We start from the raw sequence: 27377 nt of genomic DNA, 5'->3' as shown, positions 1-27377 counted from the left end.
GAGCCCCGGCTGGGCGGTGGGTGCCGGGCAGTGAGTGCGGGCCGGAGCTGGGGGGAGAACGGGGAGCCCGAGAGGCAGCGCCGTGAGGAGCTGCAGGGCCGGGCAGCTGCCTGCCTTCGCCTGGTACCCGAATCGGAAAATGGGCTGTTTTGTGGAGTTTCAGCGATGAGGGACGCCCGCGGGTTTACAGCCCAGCGGAACGCCTCTCTCCGGCGCTGCGTTCCCGCAGCAGGCACAGACCCTGCCCGCGGCTCGGTCGCTCCTCGCCCCCTGCGCCGCCCGACCGCAACCACAGCAAACGGGCTGGGGGCGTGCTCCAGCCTGGTGACCTGGCTGCGGATAAGAACTTTGGGCTCAGCATCGATCCCCGAGGAAGGGCGCTCGTACCCAGCCACCACCTGGACTTTGTACGCCCGGTGGCAGCCCTTAATGCACAGCAGTTCGGGCAGTTTTCCATCTACTTTTTAGCCTACCTACCCAAACATCACCACAGGTTTGTCTGTAGGGACATCATTGAGGCTGATGACTTGCAGCATTAGAATTTGGAGGATATTAGTACCTAGGGCATTATTTCCCATTTCACATTTGACTTTACAAATGAACTTACTGAGCTAGACTCTCTGGGCTTTTTAATCTTTTACTTTAGAGGAAAGAGCTACAATAAAATGGAAATGTTTGCATAGTCAGGTGCTGATACCATGCACTAAAATCAGACACGCTTTTACATTGAGGACTGTAATTTGAAACGGCAGTTACACAATACCTGTAGGCATTAAACTTGCTGCCTAACACTATGGGAAAATGCTGCTGCACAGTGGTTGTGGGAGGTGAGAAGAGCAGGAGAGACCCTGGGCTCCTCATGCATCTCCCACATTTAGCTTTCTGGAGGGAACCCCATTAAGCTTTCAAAACAGGGTTTTGTAAAGGTCTCAGAGCATGCCTCGGGCAATTCTTGGCCAAGAGTTATCCTTCAGTGGAGAGAAGTAGCGTTAAATCAAGAAGAAAACAGGAAGTCATAACTTTTTCCTGCTTCAGCACCATCTCATCCTGAAAGCCTGTTGGGTAACAAGGGTGAAGTGGGCTGGTGGGATGAGAATAGGGTTAAGTCTTCACCTGTTAGTTTTGAGGTGAAACATTACTTTCCTTCTCTTGACTTTGGATCTCATAAGCCTTCTGCAAGCTAGCGGTGCATCTCTGCAGTTTGTGTGTGGAGCCGGCAGCCATGCACAGAGTCCTGGCTTTTGTTTAGCTATAGCATTCTCTATTTTTCTGTACAGAAAATTAGTAATAGAAACTGACTCCATCTTTATGCTTATGCATAGGGGTGAAAGGGAGGAGTGAAGTCTGCTTTCATGTACAATTTACAAGTTCTGGTGAGGATCTGGACATTTTTTGCAGCCATCTACAAAAAAAAAAATGTGAATCAGCACTTTGGCAAAGACATCGAGGATTGTATTTTGAAATGGTAGTTACACAATACCTGTAGGCATTAAACTGCTTTGAATCCCTGCCACACAAGGGATGAATGTTAAATATGCCTGAAGCTAAGAATCCTGTACTTTCAATAGAAAGTGAAGAAAGCACTTTCCATGAAAGTGCTTTCAATCAAAGCCACTCTTCCCTCTGGCTTGGGAAGAGAAAGAATTTTTATTGCAGAAATCACTTTGTTTCGATTTTCCTCAGGTTAACTATTTGCAGAGGGATCATGCAGGGAAACAATTTGTGTCAAGTGTACATTCTGGAATCTCTTACCTGTGTCTGTATATTTTTAAGTAACCTAACTTTACAATAGATTACAAAGTGTCTTAGTAGTGCTACATCAGTTCAATTTTCATGTTCAAGTTGAAAAACAAATGAAATGTTGAAGTTCCCAATTTTACTGGCACTGAATGCTCTCTGTGTTTTAACATTTTCATTAAGAAAGTAAATGAAAATAGGATTGTTTTTATGGCTTGATTGCTCCTATTTAATTTAATAATATGGAAAATTATTCTAGGAAAAAAAGAAATATATTGATGTATACATTTCTTGCTAATTTTTAGCAAAATATGCTTTCAAAAATATGCTTTTCAAAATAAACTTTCTGCAGCATTATGGAAAGATAGTATTCATTAAAGAAGTGTCAGAATTATTTTAAACTGATATTATGAAACCTTTGTCTTTCTTTGTACTGTTACTGATTTGGCTGCATACTGGCAAACCCTTTTAATGCATTTTAAAACACCCAAAATTAAAGTATCCCTGACAAAAATGGATGAAGAAAAATCAAAGGCATCCAATGCTTTTTATGCCTCAGTCTTTAATACTTATAATAGACCTTAGGCTGCCCAGTTCTCTGAGTTGGAGGACCACAGCTATGGGAACAATGACTTTCCATTTGTGGACACTGAAATTGTAAGGGACCAAATGCATCCATTGAATGTTCATAAATCCATGGGGCCAGACGGGACTCATCCCAGAGTACAGAAGGAGCTAGTGGATGGCAGGACCCCTCTCAACTGCCTACCAAATGTCTTGGGAGTCTGGTGAGGTCCCTGCTGTTTGGAAGCTAGCCAATGTTACTCCAATTTACAAGAAGAGAATAAGGGAAGACTCATCAGGAAACTATACAGCTGGTAGTGTAACCTCAGTTCCTGGAAAAATTATGGAGAAGATCACACTGGGTGCTGTTGAAAGACATTTCAATGACAATGCAATCATCAGGCACAGCCAACATGGGTTCACAAAGGGGAAGTCCTGTTTAGTTAATTTGATATCCTTCTACAATAACGTCACCCACCGAGGGGATAAAGAGAGGGCAAAGGACGTAGGTCTTTTTTATTTTAGTAAGGCTTTTGCTCCTGTCCCTCACAGCATTCTTCTGGACAAGTTGTCTGCCTGTGAGATGAACAGAGACATGGTGCGCTGGATGGAGAACTGGCTGAACGGCAGGGCTCAAAGAGCTGTAGTGAATGAGGCTACATCTGGCTGATGACCCGTCACTAGTGGTGCTCTTCAGGGTTCAGTCCTAGGGACAGTCCTGTTCAATATTTTTATCAATGTTTTGGAGGCAGGAGTTGAATGCATGATTAGCAAGTTTGCTGATGATACTAAGCTGGGAGGTGCAGTTGACTCTCTCGAGGGACAAGATGCCTTGCAGAGGGATCTGGATTGGAGCACTGGGCAACGATTAACAGGATGAAATTTAACAAGTCCAAATGCCAGGTTCTGCACCTGGGACAGAGGAACACTGGACACAAGTATAAACTGGGAGAGGAGTGGCTGCAGAGAATCCCTGCAGAAAGGGATCTGGGGGAGCAGGTTGACAGGAGGCTCAACATGAGTCAGTGTGCCCTGGCAGTCAAAAGGGCAAACCACATCCTGGGGCACATCAGAACAGCATAACCAGCCACTCAAAAGAGGTGACTATCCAGCTGTATTTAGCATTGGTGCGGTCTCACCTTGAATACTGTGTGCAGTTCTGGGCCCCACAATTTAAGAAGGATGTTAAGGTCCTTGAATGTGTCCAGAGGAAGGCAGCAAAGTTGGTGAAAGGGCTGGAAGGCATGTCCTGTGAGGAGCAGTTGAGGACTCCAGAACTGTCTAGTTTGGAGAAAAGGAGTCTGAGGGGCAACCTCATTGCTCTCTTCAGCACCTTGAGGAGGGGAACTGGAGAGGGAGGTGCTGATCTCTTCTCCCTGCTATCCAGTTACAGGATGTGTGGGAATGGTTCAAAGCAGCTCCAGGGGCGCTTTAGAAAACAACATAATGAAGCATTTCTTTATGAAGAGGATGGTCAAACACTGGAACAGGCTTCCCAGAGAGGTGGTCAATGCCCCAAGCCTGTCAGTGTTTAAGAGGCATTTGGACAATGCCCTTAATAACATGCTTTAACTTTTGGTCAGCCTGGAGGCAGTCAGGCAGTTGTACATGATCATTGTACATCCCTTCCAACTGGAATGATTCTATTTTATTCTAAAAGAAGACACATGCTTTTGCCTGAGTATTATACTTTAGATAGAATGGCAATTAACTGTTGTTAAAATTTTTAAAATAGGTACAATCACCCTTTTCAGGAGACCAGCCACAACATAACATTAGCACAGCATCATTAGAAGAACAATCTTATATGTCATTCAACCAAAGATGATTACTTTCAAATCAAGGAGGAGATTTTTGTAGTTCACTCTGCAGAAACAGAGAACTGTACCTATACAGAGAAAGAAAATGCCTTGCTCCTTTTGGTCATGATTAGAACAGTCCACTGCTTTGTCTCTTTCCAGTTAAGAAAGGTTATGGAGGCTGTGAGTTTGCAAAAGGCATAGTCCCTCCTAAAAGGAAGAAGTTATCTAGCTCACCAAACCATGTGGCCAACATCATGCTTATCCACAAGAAGGACTGGAAGGAGGATCTGCGGAACTGCAGGCCTGTCAGCCTGATATTGGTACTGGGAAAGATCATGGAGAGAATCATCTTGAGTGAGCTCTCACGGCAAGTGCAGGGCAGCCAAGGGATCAGGGCCAGCCAGCATGGGTTTATGAAAGGGAGGTCCTGCCTAACCAACTTGATCTCTTTCTATGACCGTATGACCCGCCTTCTCAATGTGGGGAAGGCTGTGAACATTGTCTACCTGGACTTTGGTAAGGCCTTTGACACCGTCCCCCACAGCGTTCTCCTGGAGAAGCTGGCGAATCGTGGAATAGACAAGGGTACTCTTCACTGGGTAAAGAACTGACTGGATGACCATGCCCAGCAAGTTGTGATTAACGGGGTGAAATCTGGTTGGTGGCTGGTCACCAGTGGTGTCCCCCAGGGCTCAGTTTTGGGGCCAGTCTTGTTTACTATCTTTATTGATGAGCTGGATGAGGGGATTGAGTGCACCCTCAGTAAGTTTGCAGATGACACCAGATCTAGTTCGGTGATCCAGGAGTGTTGATCTGCTTGAAGGTAGGGAGGCTCTACAGAGGGACCTGGACAGGTTGGATCAATGGGCCAAGGCCAATGGGATGGTGTTTAATAGGGCTGAGTGCCAAGTCCTGCATTTCGCTCACAACAACCTCAGGCAACACTATTGCCTTGGGGAAGAGTAGCTGGAAAGCTGCCCAGCAGAAAACGACCTGGGGGTGTTGGTGGACAGCCAGCTGAACATAAGCCAGCAGTGTGCCCAGGTGGCCATGAAGGCCAAGAGCATCCTGGCCTGTATCAGGAACAGTGTGGCCAGCAGGAGTAGGGAAGTGATCGATGATTGTGCCTCTGTACTCAGCACTGGTGAGGCCTTGAGAACTCACCTTGAGTTCTGGGCCTCTTACTACAAGAAGGACATTGAAGTGCTGGAGCCTGTCCAGAGAAAAGCCACCAAGCTGGTGAGGGGTCTAGAGAATAACTCATACAAGGGGAGGCTGAGGGAACTGGGCATGTTTAGTTTGGAGAAGAGGAGGCTGAGGGGAGACCTCATTGCCCTCTACAACTACCTGAAAGGAGGTTGTAGAGAGGTGGGGGTTGGCCTCTTCTCCCAAATGAATAATGACAGGACCAGAGAAAATGGTCTGAAGTTGCGGCAGGGGAGGTTTAGATTAGATATTAGGAAGAATTACTTTCCTGAGAGGATGGTCAGGCACTGGAACAGCCTGCCCAGGGAGGTGGTGGAGTCACTATCCCTGGAGGTATTTAAGAAATGTGTAGACATGGCACTTCAGGGAATGCTCTAGTGCCTGAGATTGTTGCGTTGGTTATTTTTTTGTGTGTGTGTGTATGGTTGGAGTCAATGATCCATTGAAGATCCTGTGATTATTTGATTCTGTGATTCCTTTTCTCTTATTATTGGGCTTTAGCCACAGACACTTTATGTGACATGTTCTGTTTGCTTCAGACAACCCTCTAACTAGCAGTAAGGGGAATATCATTATTATTTTTCTGGATTATCTTTTTCCATCTACCTCAATTTATGACAACATTCTGATTTCACTTTCTATTTTTCTACTGTATGCCTATCAGGTTGTTGATGCATCTGTTGCATCAACATCACTGTCCTAGGACAGCCCAGAAAAGGCAGCACTGAAATCCACCTGTGTTCACTGGGAACTGAAGTTTTCTGAAGAAAGGTGTTCTCTGTATCCTCTCCCCTTTATCATGACTGTCCATGATATTCTGCTGTTCATCAGTTCTTTGTATACTTGCTCAACACTGCCAGTTCCAGAGTAGGCACTTCTTGCATGAGTAACAGATAGCTGTTTTTCGGGGGTCCAATCTGGAGTTGCTACCCAAAAGGCATACAATACATCTCCCCAGATAACTTCCAGGGAAATGGAAATTGCCCCACAAAGCTGCGGTAGGTAATAATCTACAGAGCAGCTTTTGGGAAGAATCCAGAAATATTAGCAAGTAGGTAGGTACCATTAACCTACCACCTGAAGTGTAAGATGTTGTGAAATACCATGTAATAATGGCAGCCACAGCTGGTTATGCTTAGGTCCACCATACAGGGGAACAGTTCCCTCTCGCACCAAGTCAGGATGCAAACTCCTGCCTTGCTTCTATTCAAACACAAACCATTACATCTATGTCTTAATCTGTCATAATTTAGATGCCCTGACAGTGAAATAAGTCACATGGAAACTGCCCCTTCAAATTAAATACCCTCCTACACACCACTTTGCTTCTCAGAGTCTGGCTTTCACAGATACTGATATGTGGCAGAAAGGATGATGCCAAGCAAGACACTTGCCCTTTTTGAGCAGTGTGCTTTCCGCAGTGCATCTGCTGTCAACATTTGCAGTCCATTTTTGCTGTCCCCCTGCACAGCCACATCGGAGGAGAAAAACACTCCCAGTCTCCATCACCTAATAGCAACGCCAGGACCAGTAATATCTCTGAGGTGGAAGGATATTACCTAATGCCATGGCTGTGCCACAGAGCTTCAGCAGGACTGTAGAAGATTCAACACTTTCTGCAACATTAATAGCATCCATGAATGTTACGCAGGTCTTTAAGAAACAGCAGGTTTCCCCCAATCTACCAGCAGGCAGAGCTGTCTGCACAGCTATAGTCACAAGGAGAGGAATTTGGCAGCACTACAGGCCTTAGCCGTGTCTGCTCTGTGCTCTCATTGCCAAAACTGCCATGAAATGGGTTCAGCTTGGCAGGAACTGTGACTCCTGCCACTACTGAGTGGGCAGCACACCATGTTGGGGGAAGACAAAGGGCAGGAGAAGCAATGGGAGCACGTAGAACTCACTTTGCTGTTGAAACTATATGAAACTGTAGCTGACAGACACAGCCAGAAGCACAGTGTGGTGGAGGGAATGCCCCCTCCATCTCCCTAGAAAGCATTAGCTGCTGAATTGCTGCTGTCTAGCTAATGCAGTTCCTAGGACAGCTAGAAGCCTTCCACCAGTTGAGACATTTTGCCTTATCCAGTGGACAGAGCAGAGGCTTGGTGTGTCTGTGTGCAGTCTTCTCAGCCATCTTTTGGCTCTTTTTCTCCTCCAAGTCCTAAATTAAGATCAAAATGGAAGTGTATCTTTCGACTTCCCCTCTCCTACAGAGCCATCTAATAGTCCATGAACTGAGGGTAGAAATTCCAGCAACCAAGCTGCCATGTATCAGCAACACATCCAGCAGTTTCTGAAGCTCAGGGACATTGTGGTCTAAGACACTTGATGCTGCCACTCCCCCTGGCATCAGTTCCTGCAAACTCCATCAGAAGCAAAATTATGGGCTCACTTTAGAGAGATCAACTACAAAATTTCACTTCTGAGGCGATCCCCAGCAAGGCAAGGCAGTCCAGGGATGTTTGGTACACACGGATTCCCAAGGAATATGCTCCTTAATCAGCATGAGCAAATCCTGTTTCCAATCTGTGTGCCAAATTTCTGACATCCTGAAATTTACAAAAGCAGATCATCAGTTCTTTTCTTAAGAGATTAGGGTAGATTATACCTTTCACTTCAGGCATGGAGCTCTTGCAAAACACCCCTTCTACCTGCTACCTTAGGATGAATTCAGCCGCTAACCTTTTCACAGTGACCTCTGGTTAACATGAAAGCTTGTGCTTCTGGGTCTTCCCCTTTCCCCAGTGCCTTGGGATAAATTCAAGTCATGCAACAATTCTCTATTTGTTTTATTCTTCTTCTATTAATAAATTGATGAAACTTTACTTGTTGAGGACATTATACAAAAATTATGGTATGCAAAACTGGATGGCTGACAAAAACATTACTGTAATGAATACTTGTGTTGCGTTCTCTGTGACTTTCTCAGCATATAGTATTGATACTGGACAGTAAATGTCAAACTCTACAAAAGTTATATGATTTCCTGTCCTTTTGCGTACAGTTAATGACTGTGCATTGCAGAATTTCCCTATGTATTATGCTAACACCATTCATTTGTTGAATGTGACACCCCATTACTAGCACAGACGGTCTGGTGATAGAATTGTTTGTGTGTGCAATCACCCATGACCAAAGTTAACATCTTTGTTTCATTTGTAGTTCTCAACTGCATTTACCTCCTTTTGCTACTAACTGATCACTCTCCATGCTGAAGTGTTAAAAACGAAGAGCATCATTTCCTCTCATGCTCTGCAACCTCCTTTCCCTGCTGTTTCCTCAAATCTGCGGATGCCGTGCTCTACAGAGGAAGATGAAAGGCAGTTTGCAGCAAGTATTGTTTTAAAATTTGGCCTTGCTCTTTGAAAGGAAAACAACATGGCTAAATGTCCTTAGTCCAGGCAACTGGTTCACATCATGAAATCATACCAAAGCACCTCTGGCTCTCCATATTGGACTAGATTTAGGTAGAAAGGAAGCATATGTTGCACAAGAGTAGTAATAACCCTCCATGCAGAGAAGGGATATGGCCTGTGATCAACAGCAGGTCAGTAACTTGCAGAACAAGAGCAAGTTGTAAGAGAACTAATACTTCAGATACTGCAAAGCACCTGTTCTAGCAGCACAAGTATGCATAATTACCTCTTTCAATTATTGTGATTATTATATGAATTAAAAAAACCCCACATTCTGATTATTATGCAGAACGATCACAGCTGTTAGTGGTCTTTTTTTTAAAAGATGGTAAATCATACAAACATTATGCTATGTATTTCAATTCATTATTAGTCTGTTGCATGAAAAATTATTTCCATTCCTTTGAGTGTAGTTCCTTCTTGTTTCGCTTGTTGACCTCAGCTCTTGAAGTGAGCAGTTCCTCCAGTGACTGACTGATGGCCCAGGCTCCCAATACTCAAATAAGCTGCAACTTCCTCAAGGCGGGGCAGGGGAAGTGCTGATCTCCTCTCTCTGGTGACCAGTGACAGAGGACACCAGGAAACAGAATAAAACTGCATCAGGGGAAGTTCAAATTGGACATTAGGAAAAGATATGAAGAAAATCTTCATTACAGTGAGGGTGACAGAGCACTGGGATAGGCTGCCCAGGGAGATTGTGGAGTCCCCTTCTCTGGAGATTTTCAAGACCAGCCTGGATGCAGTCCTGAGTGATGTGCTCTAGGCAATCCTGCCTAGATTGGACCAGATGATCTCTAGAGGTCCCTTCCAACTCTGACAATTGCATGATTCTTCACTGAGAGGGTGGCTGGTTGCTGGACCAGGCTCCCTAGGGAAGCGGTCATGGCATGAAGCCTATCAGAGTTCAAGGAACATTTTGATGACACTGTTAGTCACATGGTTTAGTTTTAGGCAATCCTGCAAGAAGCAGAGAGTTGGACTTGATGATCCACACAGGTCCCTTCCAAGGGTGAGATATTCTATGATCTTTACCAGGAAGCCCTGCTCTGCTCTCAGGGCCTTGCTGGCACAGGCTCTAAGCCAGTTACCAGTACTTCTAAGCTCCTCTGTCACCTCTGAGGCTGGGCAGCCCAGCACCCTAGCTTTGCAAGTACTACTGGCAGCACTATCCATTTTCAACAGCATAATTAATAACTATTATCTGCTGTATGGAAAAGGGAAAACTAGTTGTTATCCAGGATTGTAAATCCAAAAGACATGTATATGGATCTCCGCAGAAGGATTCTCAAAGCACCAATGGATTTTGAAATATATTTGAGTTCCAAGAACACCTGGTATTGATGAAGCAATAAAATGGTCTGCATTGGTGAAAAGCTTTTAAATAATTACATCTGGGAACTTAGTTTACATCATCTCATTAAAAACAAACCCAAACAACTCTTTTTGTTGTTGTGGGGTTTTTTGTTTGTTTCACCTCCAGCTTCTTGTGCCACCTCCTTGTAATTCAGCTTCATCCTTAACTTAGGATGCATTTTTTTACCACTGTTAGGGCACTGCAAAGGGCTCCTAACACATCTTAAACTGACACACACTGCAAATAGTATGTCTAAGGAGCACCTCTATGCCCACAAATTTTGCTCTTTTGACTAAGTAATTGTTGAGATATTAGTTGTTTAGCTTAAATGAATAAGTTTTAGTATAAATTACTTCGAGTTATAATATAGTGTAATAAGTCATTTAGGAAGAAAATTTTGCTGCAGCTAAAATAGATATGTGCTTGCTATAGCTTAGGCTAGAGTAGGTATGTGCTTGCTATGAGGTTGGAAAACGGATAGTGTTAGACAAAATATCAGACAGAAGCAACAGTGGAAAGCACCGAATCTGTTGCAAGGATGGTGCTAAGATATGATAGCTAAGATAACCGCAGAGCTGTCAATCATGTAAAGAATGGAAAAGCCACAAGATGACCATGGTGATGAAGACTTTGAGTCTTCCTCTGACGACCACCAGGAAGAGCCCTGAGGAAGCATTGCGATTGCGCCTGTGCCGCTAGGAGGCGGGAGGCATATTCGGGTGTGGGTTATGTTCCGAGAACTCATTGACGAGAAAAACCGTGAATATGCATGAATAATAGGAGATAAAAGCAAGCATATGTAAGAAAAGAGTTGAGCCACAGGAGAAATCCCTTGTGCAGCTCCCAGTCCTGTAAATAAATGTTCTTTGCTCCACAGAATTTGTCCCTAACTAAAATTGAATACAGTGAGCACATTTCTCACAATAGTGTGATTTATGCTGCTTGCTTAGCTTTACTTACATGAGTAGCTAGGTCTGCTGAAGCCTTTAGGCTGGAATAGCATTAATTTTCTTAGTAATTTTCCTAGTAGCTGGTACAGTGCTGTGTTTAGTCTTTTAGTATAAGAAAAATGTTGGTAATACACTGATGTTTTGGTAGTGTTTTCTGTAAGCCTGGGACTTTTCAGCTCCCCATGTTCTGCCAGCGAGCGCAGGTTCACAACAAAAGTAAACCAGAAGATATGGAGGCTACAATTGTCGGCACAGACTGCAAATCAACAAAAGCAGTCAACAGCCTGCCTGCCTGCACACAGAAAAAGAATACAGTAAGATGCTGGAAGATCCCAGACCAAAAATCACCCTTGGACTAATAGATGACTGAACAGTGTGTGAGAGGCAGGTATACAGACTGCAAGGATATAACTGCCCAGAGCTTTCTTTGTTCAAGGTCCCTCCCTTTTTGGAGGCAACCAGCCTGGGCTGACCCTGCTGCTGTACCTTTCAATCAGATTACTTATTTTTATAAAATCTGATGCCTGAGGCTCTACTGTTGGAAACCTAGGGTTCAGCCTGAAGGAGGAGGGAGAATGCCTGAGAGTAAGTGTGCATGTGTGTATAGTCGAAAGGGGCACCCACTGGCCCACCGGTGTCGCCCACTGCGAAGGGACTGTGGTCCTAACAGTAGTGTGTGTGTGACTCCTTGAATGGTGTGTGAATACTTTGGCAGCGGCTTCTCCTTTGAAAGTAACAGCTGATCTTTTAGGCAAGGCTTTGACTTTTATGATATGAAAAAAATATAATGATATGGAAATACTGTGTAAGTATTTTACACTTGCAAAAATATGATGCAACATTTCATATAATTTTCTTATGATCTCTCAAAGTAGATTAAAAAAAGTCTGCCATGCACTACAATTATGGTGACAAAAGTTTCCCGTACAACACAAGCGTCTGTTGCCGGTATCTAGAGTTGAATGATTGTGCACAGAAATATGCAGAGTAATGAAAGAAAACAATGCACCTCTTTCTAAGAGAAAGAACAGGACAAAATTGTGTTAAGTGTACGTCATACATTTATTACTGAACAACTCTCTCAACTCCAAAATTGGGCACAGGGATTAAAAATAAAAATTCATTGCACTACCTAGTAAAGCATTACTAGTAACTCTCATAAAAAATGTACAAATTTTGTTAAAAATTTATCAGGCCTTCAAATGATTTAGTTACAGATATTTATAATACATTTAAAACTACATGTTAAATGATACAATAGTGTATGATTTAAAGAAAACATTTGACAAAATACGATTCCAATAAAACTCAGAAGCTTTCACAATCATTAGCAAATCTGAAACACAAGTAGCAAAATGAGGTAACAATGTACCAAAGAAAAAAACACAGCTTTTACAAAGGCCCAAAGATAACTCAGTCAAAAATGTGTTTTCTAAAATTAAAATTTAAAATGTTGGTAAATCTCAGTCCAAGTATTCTATGATGTATTAACAGCTGTAAAATCACATTCAAGAGCCTTTACAAAATGGCACAGAACTAAAGGCTTCAATTTTTTTGTAAAGAAAACCACAAAATGAGACATTGGAATTATCTGTAGGCCTTGATATCCACTAAAATGTCAAATTAAATTGACAGTTTATGCAAAAAACACAGCAGTGCCAATATGATAAAGCAAACATACTACAGCTTGGTTTTGTGGGTTTTTTTGAGAAGGAGCCAGGTGACGGCAGAAAGGCAATGAACAGAAAAAAAAAAAAAAAGTCTTGCTGAATTCAGGTGCTGCCAGGCACCATGGCAGGCTGTGGAATTACAAATGTGCATAACACATGGCAGTCAACAGCTGAACATGAATCCCCCTCCCTTGACAGCCATGACAGAGAGGACTTGGCTGTAGCTTGTCTGAGCTGATTCAGAACATATGCACGTGTGTTGCTTACACACACTAACCACAGGAAGCGAGTCCACATACATCTGCAGGAGTCCCATGCAAACTAAAGAACCATTCCAGAAGAGATGAGCCATAAGAGTGCAACAATTAATTTCAGGATTTTCCCAACTTAGACCTTCCATCTCCTAGATCTCCCACTGCCTCACAGAGTTTTACTGGGGAAAAAGGGACATTACACATCAAGATTTCTCCAGTTCTAGAAAGAGGACCACCTTCCCTTGGCTACAGAAGGATGTGTCTTTTTCACTTCTATCTAGCTTAGAAAAAGTACCCTCTTTCCATGCTTCAAACTGAATACTAGCACAGTAGTGTTAATTATGTTTAAATCTGTACAGAGAGAATTTTTTCTTTTGCAGTTATATAAAAGAGCCTAAGTTTTTTAAGACATATATGGCATATGCTTTTTAAACAACATGATTTCATTTGTTAAAAAAATAAATCTTATTACATGTAATTCAACCTGCTAGCTGTTATTCTGAAAAACCTATTCTTTAACTCCCTGGGAAGAGAGAAAAAATTCTAATATTTTGAAGTTGATGTAACAGCATTATTTATTTAGTGTTAAGTATGGATAGGCATGGAAAGACTCACTGTTTTTGAGAACTACCTGCATAACTAAACAGAGGGAAGAGCATCTGAAATAAGGCAAAATTGTGCTTTTGTTTTACCTGCACCAAGAGCTGCGACTGGTCTGTAGAATCTTCAAAGAGGAAAATCAGCACAGAGAACATCTAACACTGTTTGAAATTATAACTGATACTAAAGCATAGCAGCATACAAAAGCATCAGAAATGATAAAGAATAAACTTAAAGCTGAGACTGGCAGCAAGTTGCAGCAATATTGCTAATTGTGTCACTTGTGCTGCTGCAACCAAAGTAATGACACTGAATTTAAGAGAATTTTGTGGCAAAAAAGTGCATCCTTTGAATGACTATGGTATGCAGACCTAAATATTTTGCTAGAATATACTGAAAATGTTAACAGTCTGAACGTTATAAATTAAGGTAAATTGTTTTTCAATAGCACAAATAAACCACTATTCAGAGCACCTGAATAGAGGTTATCACCTGCTATTTCACAGCGCTGTTCTAGAAGGTGTTCCAATTTTCTCCACTCTTCTCAGAGTGGAACGCTCTGGAAACTTAACTGCAAAAGCCAAGGAAGTTCTTTTTTCATATAACACTCATCATAAAACAAGGAAGGGCAAGAAGCAGCATCAGGGCAATTGAATTCTGCAGTTAGTGATCAAAACTCTTGTGATACAATGAAAAAAATCAGAAGTTCTACTTCTCTTGAGAAAACGCTAAAAATTTTATTGTATTCATGAAGTTGCAGGAATAAAATTGTAACCTTTTACAACTTATTTTAGTTGCATATAAACTCCCTTGTAAATGACAAAGAGTGCATGAGATTAAAGCCAGTATTTATAAGGTAAAAGATATGTCCTTCGCAAGTACAATGACCAAAAGTGAAAAGCTGTTGCACAAGACCCCCAGTCTCCTTTCTGCTTCCTTTAATGGAAGAAGCATGTAAGTGGCAAACTCAGATAGAAAAAATTAAAAGGAGAACAGAAAAGCATTGCTATTCATGTTAGCAATTGAAAATATTAATATTGCTAAATGATTTGTGCGATATAGCAACTTTACATTGATAAAATAACTTGTAAATCAGCCATTTAAAAATCCAGATTTTGTAACATATGCTAAAAACCCCAAGGTTATTCATGTATGAACAATCAATGCACTCTTTAGTGGTACACATTTAAAGCCTCCAATGAAGGGGAAGAATAACAGCTGTTTGAATAGTATGTAGAAAGGTCTTTATACCTGTAAGTACATTGCGGAGGAAATACTAAATGTCTGTAATTGCTGCACCCATCACATTCAGTGTGCAACTGCAAACACAAGGAAAGGAACCAGTGTACAGTACTAGTACTGTTTAAATAACACACAAGATTATACATTGCAGCATAAGTATTACTACACACATACGTTCTCAGTACATGCTGGTATATAGGTTCTCAAACACACATGCACACTCGGTCACAAGCACACTTCACACATCCTTTCACAAGCAAACATACACTCACGCCATTCATTCCCGCTCACAGTATCTGAAGGCTCTATATAAGGTAGATTGCTATATTGTTTGGAGCTACCACTTTTTTTTTTCCTTTTTCTTTTATATAAAAGCACATGCTAAAAGATCACATCAACAGTAATCTCGCAGCACACTCGGAATGATCACACAAAAACCAGGGAATGTTAGTGCACACACAAAATTAAGCTAAAAAAAATATCTTTGGAGTTCCAATCACACTGTTAGTATAACAATCCTGTTACTGTGAAGACTAGTTATAAGCTTTATAATCGATTAAGTCACACAGTGCAAAGTAAGGTCCACTGACCCTTTTGTGTAAAGGGTAGGCTGGAAGCCACATGGGTAAGTTCAATAGATAGTTCATATATACATGTGACCAGAAACACCCAAACCAGATTTGTGCTCTTAGGTTGGTCATTCTGAATCACGATGCACTTCTGAAGCATCAGCTCTACAAATTGGGCAGGTACGATTCGCCTGTAAAACCAGAAACAAAAGAGGGTTTACTGTACTGACAAATACATTGTTAAGTTAATGTGTATATGACACTGACTTCTGTGATTACTGAAATTGTGCCTTTTATCTTTGAAGATAAAGCAAAATACCAACCAAGTTTTATTGAAGTGATAGTGGTTTTATTAATGCAGATACATAGTTATAGTATATTGCAGTCGGATGCAACTAAGAAGCCGTTACTGTGTGCTGTAGAGAAACCCACCAAAATCAGACTAGCAACCTTGGTCTGCAAATAAACATCCTATATGAGGGTGTCTACTGATCAGGAATCACAACTCTTCATACTCTATTTGTTCAGTTATTCTCACAGAAATCCATCATATAGACTTGGTCAAAGCTGAAAGCAGAGCAGAGGACAAGGAAAGGGCTTTTATAAAAGAGAAAGGATAGAAAGAAGAGAGAGAAAGGAGAGAGAGAAAAGAAGATCTGATGAAACATATTCAAATTACACACAGAACACATCTTAATTTAGCCCATCAGTAAAGCACTCACTGAAAATATGTCCTGTGACTCTTTTACTTTTATAGGTTCCTTAGAAAAATAAGACACATGAAAAATAACATTCCTTAAGCTAGCTACTGGGAAAGTACTTCTGCCTTCTCATTGCCCTTTTCAAATAAAGGTTAATTTCATTTTAGCAAATGATGAGAAAAAGCCCAAAACAAACATGTAACATCTATGATAAAACACTTCGCAAAGGGCAGAGCGAAGAGAACTCTTCCCTGCCTCAAATGCTGTATTTCATTGCAGGACAAAGCACTGTCAACTTCAAGATTTTCTAAGGAAGCTGAATTTTTCAATGAAAATACAACTAAGAATCACAGGATCATAAAATGGTTTGGGTTTGAAGGGACCTTGAAGGTCATCTTGTTCCAACCCCACTGTGATGTGGGTGTCCCTGACACCTCCCACTTGACTGGGTTGCTCAAAGCCCCATCCAAACAGATCTTCAACACCTCCAGGGGAAGGGGAATCCACAGCTTCTCTGGGCAACCTGTTCCAGTGTCTCACCACCCATACAGTAAAGAATTTATTCTAAGCATCTAAATTTTCCCTCTTTCAGTTTAAAATTATTATCACTTATCCTATCACTACACTCCCTGATAAAGAGTCCCTCCCTATCTCCTGTAGACCACCTTTAAGTACTGCAGGGCTGCTACAAGGTCTCCCCGGAACCCTCTCCAGGCTAAACAATCCAAACTCTCAGCCCGTCTTCATAGCAGAGGTGCTCCATCTCCAAGGCCCTCCGCTGGACTTGCTCCAACACTTCCATGTGCTTTGAATATAGAAGGTCACTCCCTGATAAAGAGTCCCTCCCTATCTCCTGTAGACCACCTTTAAGTACTGCAGGGCTGCTACAAGGTCTCCCCGGAACCCTCTCCAGGCTAAACAATCCAAACTCTCAGCCCGTCTTCATAGCAGAGGTGCTCCATCTCCAAGGCCCTCCGCTGGACTTGCTCCAACACTTCCATGTGCTTTGAATATAGAAGGTTCTGGAGCTGGATGCAGTACTCCAGGTGGGATCTCTACTTTGCTCACCAGAGCAAAGTAGAGGGGCAGAATCACCTCCCTCGACCTGCTGGCCATGCTTCTTTTGATGCAGCCCATGATACAGACGGCTTTCTGAACTGTTGAGCTTGACCTCTTGTCAAGCTTCTCATCCACCAACACCCCCAAGGCCTTCTCCTCAAGACTGCTCTCAATCCATTCTCCACGCAGCCTGTGTTTGTGCTTGGGATGGCCCTTGCACTTGGCTTCATGAGGTTGGCATGGGCCCACTTCTCAAGCCGGTCCAGGTCCTTCTGGATGGCATCCCTTTTCTCCAGCGTGTCAATCACGCCACACAGCTTGGTGTCATCAGCAAACTTGCTGAGGGTGCACTCAATCCCACTGTCCACGTCTCCAACAAAGATTTTGAACAGCACTGGTCCCAATACTGACCCCTGAAGAACACCACTCATCACTGGCGATCACTCAGACATTGAGCTGTTGACTGCAACTCTTTGAGTCTGACCATCCTGCCAATTCCTTATCCACTGAGTGTTCCACTGGTCAAACCCACGTCTACAATTTAGAGATGAGGATGTTGTGTGGGACAGTTTCAAATGCTTTGCACCAGCCCTGGTAGATAATGTCAGTTGCTCTTCCGTTATCCACCAATGCTGTAATGCCGTCATAAAAGGCCACCAGATTTGTCAGGCATGATTTGCCCTTAGTGAAGCCATGTTGGCTGTCACCGATCACCTCCATATTTTCCATGTGCCTTAGCAGAGTTTCCAGGAGGATCTGATCCATCATCTTGCCAGGCACAAGGTGAGACTGACTGACCTGGATCTTCCTTTTTTCCCCCTTTATAAAAAATGGGGGGTATATTTTCCCTTTTCCAGTCAGCAGGACCTTCACCGCACTGCTGTGACTTCTCAAGTACAATGGATAGTGGCTTGGCAAGTTCATTTGCCAGCTCCCTCAGGATCCGTGGATGCATCTAATCAGATCCCACAGACTTGTGCACCTTCAGGTTCCTTAGATGATCTTGAACCTGACCTTCTCCTGCAGTGGGGCCTCCTGATTTTGCTGGTCCCTGCCTTTACCTTCTGTGGCTTGGGTGGTGTGAGTAGAGAGCACTTGCTGGTGAAGAATAAGGCAAAAAAGTCATTGAGTGTCTCACCGTTGTCCATGTTGCAAGTGACCGGGTCTCCCGTTTCGTTCCTCAGTGGGCCCACAGTTTCCCTACAAGTCTTCCTTTTGTCAACAACATATCTACAGAATTTTTTCTTTTTGTACCTGATGTCCCTGGCCAGATTTAATTCTGCCTGGGCTTTAGACTTCTTAACCTGATCCCTGGCTGCTTGGACAACTTCTCTGTATTCTTCCCAGGTTACCTGTCATGTGCTTCAAAATTCAATGGATTAATCAATCAAGAGGTATTCACTGAGATAAATAATGAAGTATCTACCCTTTGTAGCATTACATAGAGCATTCAAGTGGGAGTAATTTCCTGACAGGAATTGCAGAAATAAATCCACTGTGCCAGGATGAAATGAATACTCATGGATACTGCAGTACTGCTTTTGAGTAACTTTTAAAGATCCTACACAAATATCTGATTTAAATTTACTTACATTCTTATGCCTTTCATGAAATTCATTCCCCCTTCCTGGCATTTAACATGACTGGTGCAAAAAGAGGAGTAAGGTGGCCATATTATAATAATCACCTTCTAACTAGCCACTCTTTCAGGCAAACTCACTTTTTCTGCTGTAAGGCCAGAGAGCTGCATAATGAACTGATTTATTTTTTTTATAATTTAAGGACATTTACAGCTAAATTGAACTGCATTTAGAATAATGCATTTGTAGGGCTACTAGAATCCTCTAATAATCATTGCACTATTTTGGTGGTAGTACATTGGAACTAAGTTAGACTAACTTAGTTTGCCTTTTCTCATATATAATACAGCAGTTCCTATCAGAACATTTAATATAAAACAAGTTGTCTTTGTTATCTGGTTCTAAGCCCTCAGGATCAAGACAAATTATGCTTTCAAGCTGTCCTTTGGCACAATGACTAACTCTATACTTTACAAAAGAACAGATTTCACATGTTTTCATATTTGACTAAAGGATTTAGGGCATTAAGAAATAACCAAATACTGTGAAAAGGGAGAGTTAACAATACTATGAAAAGCAAAAAGATAAAATCCCTCTTAATTCTGTTTTCTCCAGTGTATTACATTTTCTTTCATAAGTCTTTAACCTTGCTTAACGAGGGAAGTATAAATTTAAGTGGGAAAGTAGCGCTCTGTAAAAGAGCACTTCCTCTCACTTGCTCACACTACTTAAAAAAGTAGTAATGCACATCGCATTATACCAGGCAGGGCAGATCAAACCTTTTACGCATAGACAAAGCTCTTAGATACCTGATTTTTTTTTTCTCCATCATCAACAACAGGCAGTAGAATAAGGATTTATTTTTTAAAATAATGAGATGGGATCACCATCCTTTCATTTAAACCCTTCACTAACAAAACAGTGAAACTTAAAAGGATCGACTTGACTGCATAGTTCTAGAACCAGTTCTAGAAATATTCCTAGATAACAAATACTTTCTTCAAAGGGCCAAGATTAAATCACTAAAACATAGGGACAAACTGCTAAAATTTTAATATTTTTTACCTGGTGGAAAAAAGTTACAGGTACTTAAAGCTGTGATTTTTACCTTCCCTTGCAGAATTTATCAACATGATGTTGCCTGGAAGGTGTGAATTAAGTGGATGTGGACATAATTATACTAATTATATGTCAATGTAGATATAAAAAAACCCCAACTTGTCAACTTGTCAAATACATAAAGGAATGGACAGAAGCAAAACTATAGCACAAAATACCTTCCTGTTATCCTTACCTCCAGACGGTTGCTGTTTAACTGTAACCAAGTTTAGATAGAGGCTGTAACTAAAATAGGCTGGTGTTACAGGCAATTTGTCATAGTTTGCAATGAAAATAATCTTTATTTCCACACAACATCTTCATATTAGTGTAACTAAACCCACACGGTGTAAAATAGCAATCCTACACTGTGATGCTTTAACCTTATCTATCTTATTTTGCATCTAGCTCTGGAATACATGATGCCAATACAAGCAGTTTTACGTGGGTATAACTGCACCCCCTTTAGTTTAGATTGCGTATCTTTCACTCATTCCCCCAGCTAGCTGACACTTTTGCGGACATAGGGTTTTCCTATGATACCACAACCTTCAGAAAATACACACTTGAAGATCTGTTCAAAAATACATGGTTTCTAAAAACTGAAAAAAGCTGTTTTACCACTACTACAGTACATCTACAATTCTGAAAAAGAAGGCTGAACTAAATCTGCTTTTTTCATTTTGCTGTTCTGAATTTGATTGTGAGTTCATTACCAGTTGAAAGTACTAAATCTAACTGTAGAACTGCCCCACTAAGTGCCCAAAAAAGCTTGATTCAACATACTTGTCTGACTCTTGAAATCAATGTCAGGTAAGAAAGAGCATAAGAACAGGACAAGCATGCATGATACTTCCCTGACATGTTTTTCTAACTTCCAGCAATTTGCAGATAAGGGGCTCTATGAATCAGAGGTATATCTTTTTGTATTAATACCCTGGAAAGAGCTGCATTTTAAAAAAAATCTATATAATCAATTTAACCTATAGATAAATACCTATCTATAGCAACCGCTATTCTCACAGGCTGTGTCAAATAAACTTAGTTCTTTTTTCATAAAATGGACTGAATACTATGCCTGGATACTCTGCGCACACCACAAACGATATATAAAGTTTCACGCAACAAAAAAACCTTCACAAATCCAGTGAATTCTCCTCAAAAAGAACAGGGGAACACTGGAGAATACCCAATTAATAGATAGAATCTACTTTTAATTTGCAGTTATTGAATAAAACTGCATACATCTAGCACAGATATATTGATAATATCATGGGTGTGGGTGTGTATGTGGCTTTTTAATCTGACAATAAAACATCTAGATGTTTACATTCCTCTTGATGATTTTCAAGCATGTACATGGATGCAGATACTGAAGGACACCAGTTCTACTGCAAGTTATGTTGTATTGTTGTGGAAACTCACTGGCCTTAGGTCTTTTAGAAGCCTTAACCTACCTTGGGTACTGCAGCCCAAGACCAATTGCATATCCCAGTTTTTAAAATCCTTCTCATTAGTCTTGACACCTTGTTAGCCAAAAGAATGCTGTCAATATTAAATTGATTTTTTCATTCTCTGACCTGAATTCTCTAGTGTATGTCTAATATATGCATTTTCTTGCTTTTATGAAGCCATAAAGGCAAGGGGGTTTATTTTCTTTTTTCTGAAACAACAGACGCTGTCTGTAAGTCTCTAGGAACTGTATTCTGTATTAAAATAGGATCAGTGCAGTTTCAAATGTTCCACACAACCGCGTACACACAGACTTAAACTTAAGCTGAATAGAATAAAATACCAAAAATAGGGGAAGCAAGATAGGGATCAGTACCTCAGTAGATCTGGCTAATGCACCTTGCAGAAATGTCTGTATCATCATCATCTACTTATTTCTACTTCCTGTCCTTCACATCTTCTGTACTGCTGCTATTTTCTGTCCTCTTTCTGGGCTGCCCTGATTCTAGATCCCTTCTTTTCTGCTCCATTTCTCTCAGAAGGGTATATCGTAATTTTTAAAACCATTATTTCTATTTGCATACATTACATTTCTATATATATGCATACACATATATGTACATACATAACACATTTTATTTGCCCCAGAACCTGATGTTAATAGCAAAGTGGGAGAGGAAGGTATTAGTACTCATTCTTGCTATGCAGGTTATGTAAAATAGTTAAAGCCACCATCATCACTGAAACTCTAATTTATATTTCCTGTATTATTCTTTTTTTGTTTTGAAGCTTTCTTTAATTTCACGTATTACTCAAATTCAGGCATTGTTTTGTGCAAATGGAAAACACAGTAATGTATGCTAATGAAAATATTTCTTTTCATATTCATTTTTCCCTGTGCCAAAGATTATAAAGAAACATTCTTCATCAATTGTTAGAAAAAACATAAGTAGGCAGTGCTTCCACTCTGTTGGCAATTCTAGCATTAAGAATTACAAATGTGAAACAAGATGAAGTGGAACACCAAAATACCCACAGTCCCTCCCCCAAAACTACATAATGAATCCCCTATGTTAGGAATTAATAAATTATCTTTTTTTTTTTTACCTTCAGCCATTTATCGACACACTTAGCATGGAACTCGTGGTTACAGGGTAAGACTCTAAGTAGCTGCCTTGACTCAAAATCACACATGCACACCACACATCTAAAAAAGACAACAAAGTTCAAATGTATCTGCTGTGTAAGAACACAGGAGTTCATAGACCCAAACAATAGAACAGATGTTTAATCAAAACCAAAATGGTGGATATAATGATCTGTAAGTTTACTCCCTACTGATACTGGTAAGTCACACTGAGGATCATGGGAACACCAGAGAAAAATCGTTACACTGGAGTTCAAACATTAGATAGCATTTGGTACTAAATCACTTTAACTACTTTTATATCTATACAGCCCATTCCACTTGGCTGTGCAGATCTTTCACAGTAAATTAATGGGTTTTAAAAGTAAAAAGATGCACTCTGAAACCACTGACCAAGCTCTATCAGGAGCACTTGAAACTTCAGCAATTGAAGCTATTTTAACAAATGCTAAATTCCAAATTGACAATGTCACTTCAAAGTCTAGTTTGGTGAACAGAACCTAGAATATCTTCCATTCATTTTAATTTTTTTAAATGCTGAGGAACTCAACTGAAACATGGCTAAATTATGTGAGATTAGATAGAAGTTTTAAAGTAAGGATAAACAGTATTTGATCCAGAAAGCAGCCCAAGGAAAAAAAACTAAATTAAACTTTATTGACAGGACTGCTTTTAAAGCCCCTCTGGCCTTGCTACTGCTGCAAGTTAAGGAAATGGAATAGAGCCACCTAAATTATGGACCTTTGAAAGAGACCATGGCACTTACAATGTCTGTTCTGACTGGTGATTGTTTGGATTGAATCTGTAGGATGGAAGCTGTTCAATGTCTGCCTTTGTCAATCCTCTTGGTTTGGCTTCTCCCAGACGTTCTGCCAGGTTCAAGAGTGCCTGCAAAACATGGGAAGCGGACATTTAAAAATTCCCTGCTCAAACAGGCTCTGGTTCCACAAGAGGTAGGGCAGCCATTACACCTCATTACCCCAGCTGGCAGCACAAAACATCCTTCTATCAAGAAATGTTTCAAACCTTAATTCTTCCCTACAACAGAAGCACCATGGCAAAGTCTTCTCAGAATTCAACCATCTTTCCAATTATGCAAGATGTTCTTTTTGGGGTTTCAAAATATCCAGGACCCAGCTTCCAATTAGTCCTGTGGCTGCACATGCAGCATGGTATTTTCCTTCTGAAGGATCCCCTCACCCTGCTATGAAATTCATAGTACTGGTAACCAGAAAAAATCATCAACAAATTTCCTTCCTAGGAATATGCAAGTCTGGTCTTGTGAGAGAAACCAAGAATTTAATTGGACAGGTTCTGATTCCCACTTCACATCTTGGTCTAGCTGAACTGAAAAATGGGGATTTTATCCTGAATCTGGAAAAGAAATATATATCATCAAACTTTAAGCAATTTTTTTTTCCTCAATTTTATGTTCAATTTCTAAGCACCAAGCATTGCACTAAAAGCCTCTCATGTAAATAATTTGCACTCTTGTCATGTATGTAACCTGCATTCCTTCACAAGGAATGCTAGGAAAAGTATCACTATAAATGTGATGGAGAACCAAGGCATAGAAAAGTTAAAAGACTTGGTGAAAGCTGCAAGTGGCGCTGATCACAAGGAGATTTCTAATACTGTGAAACCTGGGGCCCAAATTCTCAGAAATAAGATGATGCTTCTTCTGAACTAGCATAGAAGTTATTACAGTAGTGCTCATTGTTAAACTGAAAATGTGCAACTACAGAGAGCTCTTAAGGGGACCACAGGCAAAGAGATGTAAAAGTAAGCACTGATGATGACTGAAGAGAAATCAAATGGAATACAATGGTCTCAGAACCAGCAAAGACACAACAGCTGGGGCTGCCTGATAATTATCTAGGATATTAAAGAGGGTTCTACATCTATAGACGTGAATTACTTTACCCTCCTGAAGCCAAGAAGAAAAGGCAGTAAGGCAGTTTTATAAACATTATATTTAGATTAATTAATCCTATGACATTAACACTGTTCTGTATTAACACTATTCTGCAAAGTTACACATATAAAACCAGCAATCAACTTCACTTTTGAAAGTGCTTCACTTCTGTTTGATACTTAAAATCCATTAAAAATAAAAAGGAGAAGAGTAGCATGTAGAACAGAAAAGCTGGACAATTTAGTGACTACTAGATGGGAAGGGTAGATTCTGGAAAAGAGCAACAGACAAAAAGTAAAGCTAAGCACTTCTAATATTGAGTACTGCAAAAAAATCTGAAAAGATGATTTCTGGATTCTGTCTTCACAGTCATAACATTTATTTGAAAGGCAAAAGTAGGATTAAAAGCAAAATATAATAAAAATTTATGTATTGCTTGTGCTAACATCTGTTCTTTAAAGGTAGTTGTAGTTCGCACACCAACCTCATAGTTTTCTACCTCGCCATCTTCCACATCCAACTCAAAGCTGAAAGCTGGTCCAACTGCAGGTGGCACTGGGAGCATTGATCTACCATGAGAGCAAACAATGATAAGGTTCAGCATCTTGCTGAAGGAAAGCACAGAAACATCTGGCAGAGGTACAGCTACCTTATCGATTCCTTTCAAATCAACAGCTTCTCAGAACTGATAAAAATGCTAAGTTCGAAGTCAAGAGTAGATTTTTTCAAGTGAAAGAATCAAAGGAAAAAGCAAATTCTGCCACTTTTCGTTATTGGGAGCGTTGCCTTTTTAATTGCATGCATGTCTCAACTGATATTTCCAACCAGGCTCAGCATTATTACAAAAACTAATCTCTTGGTTATCACAGATTATGGAGAGGTAAAACTGTCAATAAATTGATGTTCTGTTTTTAAATATATTTTATTTCTTTAAGTGGATAAATACCAACAAAGAAAATGAACCCTAAGTTCACTTTGCTCTCCGATACAAAAACCTTGAAACTTTCATAAGCCTAAAACACACAATGAAGATAAACAGGATATGCTACTGGACTAAATTCCATACTGAAGGCAAGCACAAACTCACTAAATTATATATACTGTCATGTTAGTTAAAGCACAATCCCTTCAGATAGAGAGGCAAGAGAGAGATGTTTTTCTGTTTTTATATTCAACAAGTGGTCTTATCCCCCAAGACAGTACAATGGGTCAAAACTTAACTCAGACAAAGAAGTCAGAAATCTACAGCACTAAAATATACTACAATCCCACTGAAGTCATCAGGAATTACTGCGCCACATTGTGTCCTCAATGTACAAGCAAGAAGCTATGACATTACTCTCAGACTGTAAGATGCAAAGTTGAACAACTTCACTGGATCGGATTTCTGGTGCCATTTTCATGCCACATCTGAAACTACACAGAGAGAAACTACAGGTCTGGTGCCAATATTTGGTTATTTTCTTGTCAAACGTCGCTTTTGCACAAGAAAATAATCTCTGTTTTCCAAACACTTAGTACTTATTTCCAAAACAGCACATATAAGAGTAATAAATTTCATGTCATATACCCAAACTCCTCCACAGAGAATCTACCATAACACACTACAGATAATTCCTAAATGTTAATTGTCCCACATCTTTTCCAGAAACAGATGTAATCAGAGGCAGAACAGAAATTCAACAGATCAGCAGTTAAGCCAACAAGAGTAACACATCATAGAAAGCTCCCACCCTTGTGTTTCATAATTAAGAACCAAGCCAAATTAATTTACTCCATAAGCGAAGACTCCTAGGACTTTACCCTAGAGTGTAACCATGCCTCTGTAAGAGTATCCAAGAACCAAGTTTTAAAATTTGTTGAAGATTTTATGAAAGAGTTCAGAAACAAGAGGCTACCGTGCCTCAAAAAAGCCTACAAAACTGCATTGAACAAAACTGTTCACTTAGTATTTTTCTTTGCTTAAGGGTGTGAGTTATTCAAAACAGGCTGAAAATTTTACACTTTCCCTCCTCATTGTGACAGCTGAACTCTGCCTGTTCCCTGGTAGAATCAAATCATAAAAAGTGCCAAGACTCTTGTTGCAAGTCACATGACTTCTTTAATAGCCTACATGGAAGCAAATGTACTTTGAACTTACAGCACATAAGGTAATAAGCTGGGGTGGTAAGGGTGTGGTGGTATTGGCTGCTGTGATCGGTATCTGCTGCGCCCTGTGAGTCTTCGAGGCATAAAAGGTGGGTAAGGCTGCAAGAAAGAACAAAATAAGCTTCAACTGAAACTTGTGGAACTGGAACTTGTGTCCAGTTCTGGGCTCCCCAGCACAAGACAGACATGGACATACTGGAGAGAGTCCAACGAAGGGCCACTAAGATAGGACTGGTGCATCTCACATATGAGGAAAGGCTGAGAGAGCTGGGACTGTTCAGCCTGGAGAAGAGAAGGCTCAGGGGGATCTTAGCAACGTACATAAATACCTGAAGGGAGGGTGCAAAGAAGACGGAGCCAGGCTCTTTTCAGTGGTGCCCAGTGACAGGACCAGAGGCAATGGGCACAAACTGAAACACAGGAGGCTCCGTCTGAACATCAGGAAACACTTCTTTACTTTGTGAGGGTGAATGAGCACTGGCACAGGTTGCTCAGAGAGGTGGTGGAGTCTCACTCCTTGGAGACATTCAAAAGCTGACCGTACATGGTCCTGGGCAACCAGCTTTAGGTGGCCCTGCTTGAGCAGGGGGGTTGGACCAGATGACCTCCCTTCCAACCTTATCCAGTCTGTGAGTCTGTGATTCAACATTTTGTTTTCTTAATCATGAAATAAAATGAAATCTGAATACTGAAATACACTTTCAATAAAGCATTATTAAAAAAAATCCAGCCTCTACTCAAATCTAAAAGAACCTCAGCCTCAGTTTGAAACAATTACCATCAATAACACACAATCATAACATTCGATGTGAAAAACATAGTATAACACAACAAAAATCCTTGACAGCTCTTGGGTGCTCAGTCTACATGCAGGCTGGTTTGGGAAATGGGACTTGAGCTGCTGACCCTCTTG

The 27377-nt window shown here is 40.9% G+C and overlaps 1 protein-coding gene across 10 annotated transcripts in view; it reads right to left on the bottom strand.

Moving 5' to 3' along the window:
• Positions 1-12072: 12072 nt before the first annotated feature.
• The window catches only part of RNF38 (ring finger protein 38), a 54120-nt gene continuing 38815 nt past the window's right edge, over positions 12073-27377 (bottom strand). For 5 of the 10 annotated variants that reach the window (XM_014953822.1, XM_014953821.1, XM_014953823.1 and 2 more), the window contains 4 exons: positions 26457-26563; positions 24801-24885; positions 23168-23289; positions 12073-15555 (listed from right to left, as the gene is read on the bottom strand). In XM_014953822.1, the coding sequence (XP_014809308.1) occupies positions 15357-15555; positions 23168-23289; positions 24801-24885; positions 26457-26563 (513 nt within the window). In that variant the 3' untranslated portion in view covers positions 12073-15356. Of the gene's footprint in view, positions 15556-19998; positions 20049-22361; positions 22462-23167; positions 23290-24800; positions 24886-26456; positions 26564-27377 lie in introns of all 10 variants that reach the window. The other 5 variants (XM_014953828.1, XM_014953819.1, XM_014953820.1 and 2 more) reach the window with 4 other exon arrangements.

Source organism: Calidris pugnax, unplaced genomic scaffold (assembly GCF_001431845.1).
Source record: "Calidris pugnax isolate Ruff unplaced genomic scaffold, ASM143184v1 scaffold250, whole genome shotgun sequence".
NCBI classification, from domain to species: domain Eukaryota; kingdom Metazoa; phylum Chordata; class Aves; order Charadriiformes; family Scolopacidae; genus Calidris; species Calidris pugnax.
The sequence above is the reverse complement of the archived record's forward strand: the minus strand, read 5'-3'. Positions and strand labels throughout refer to the sequence as shown.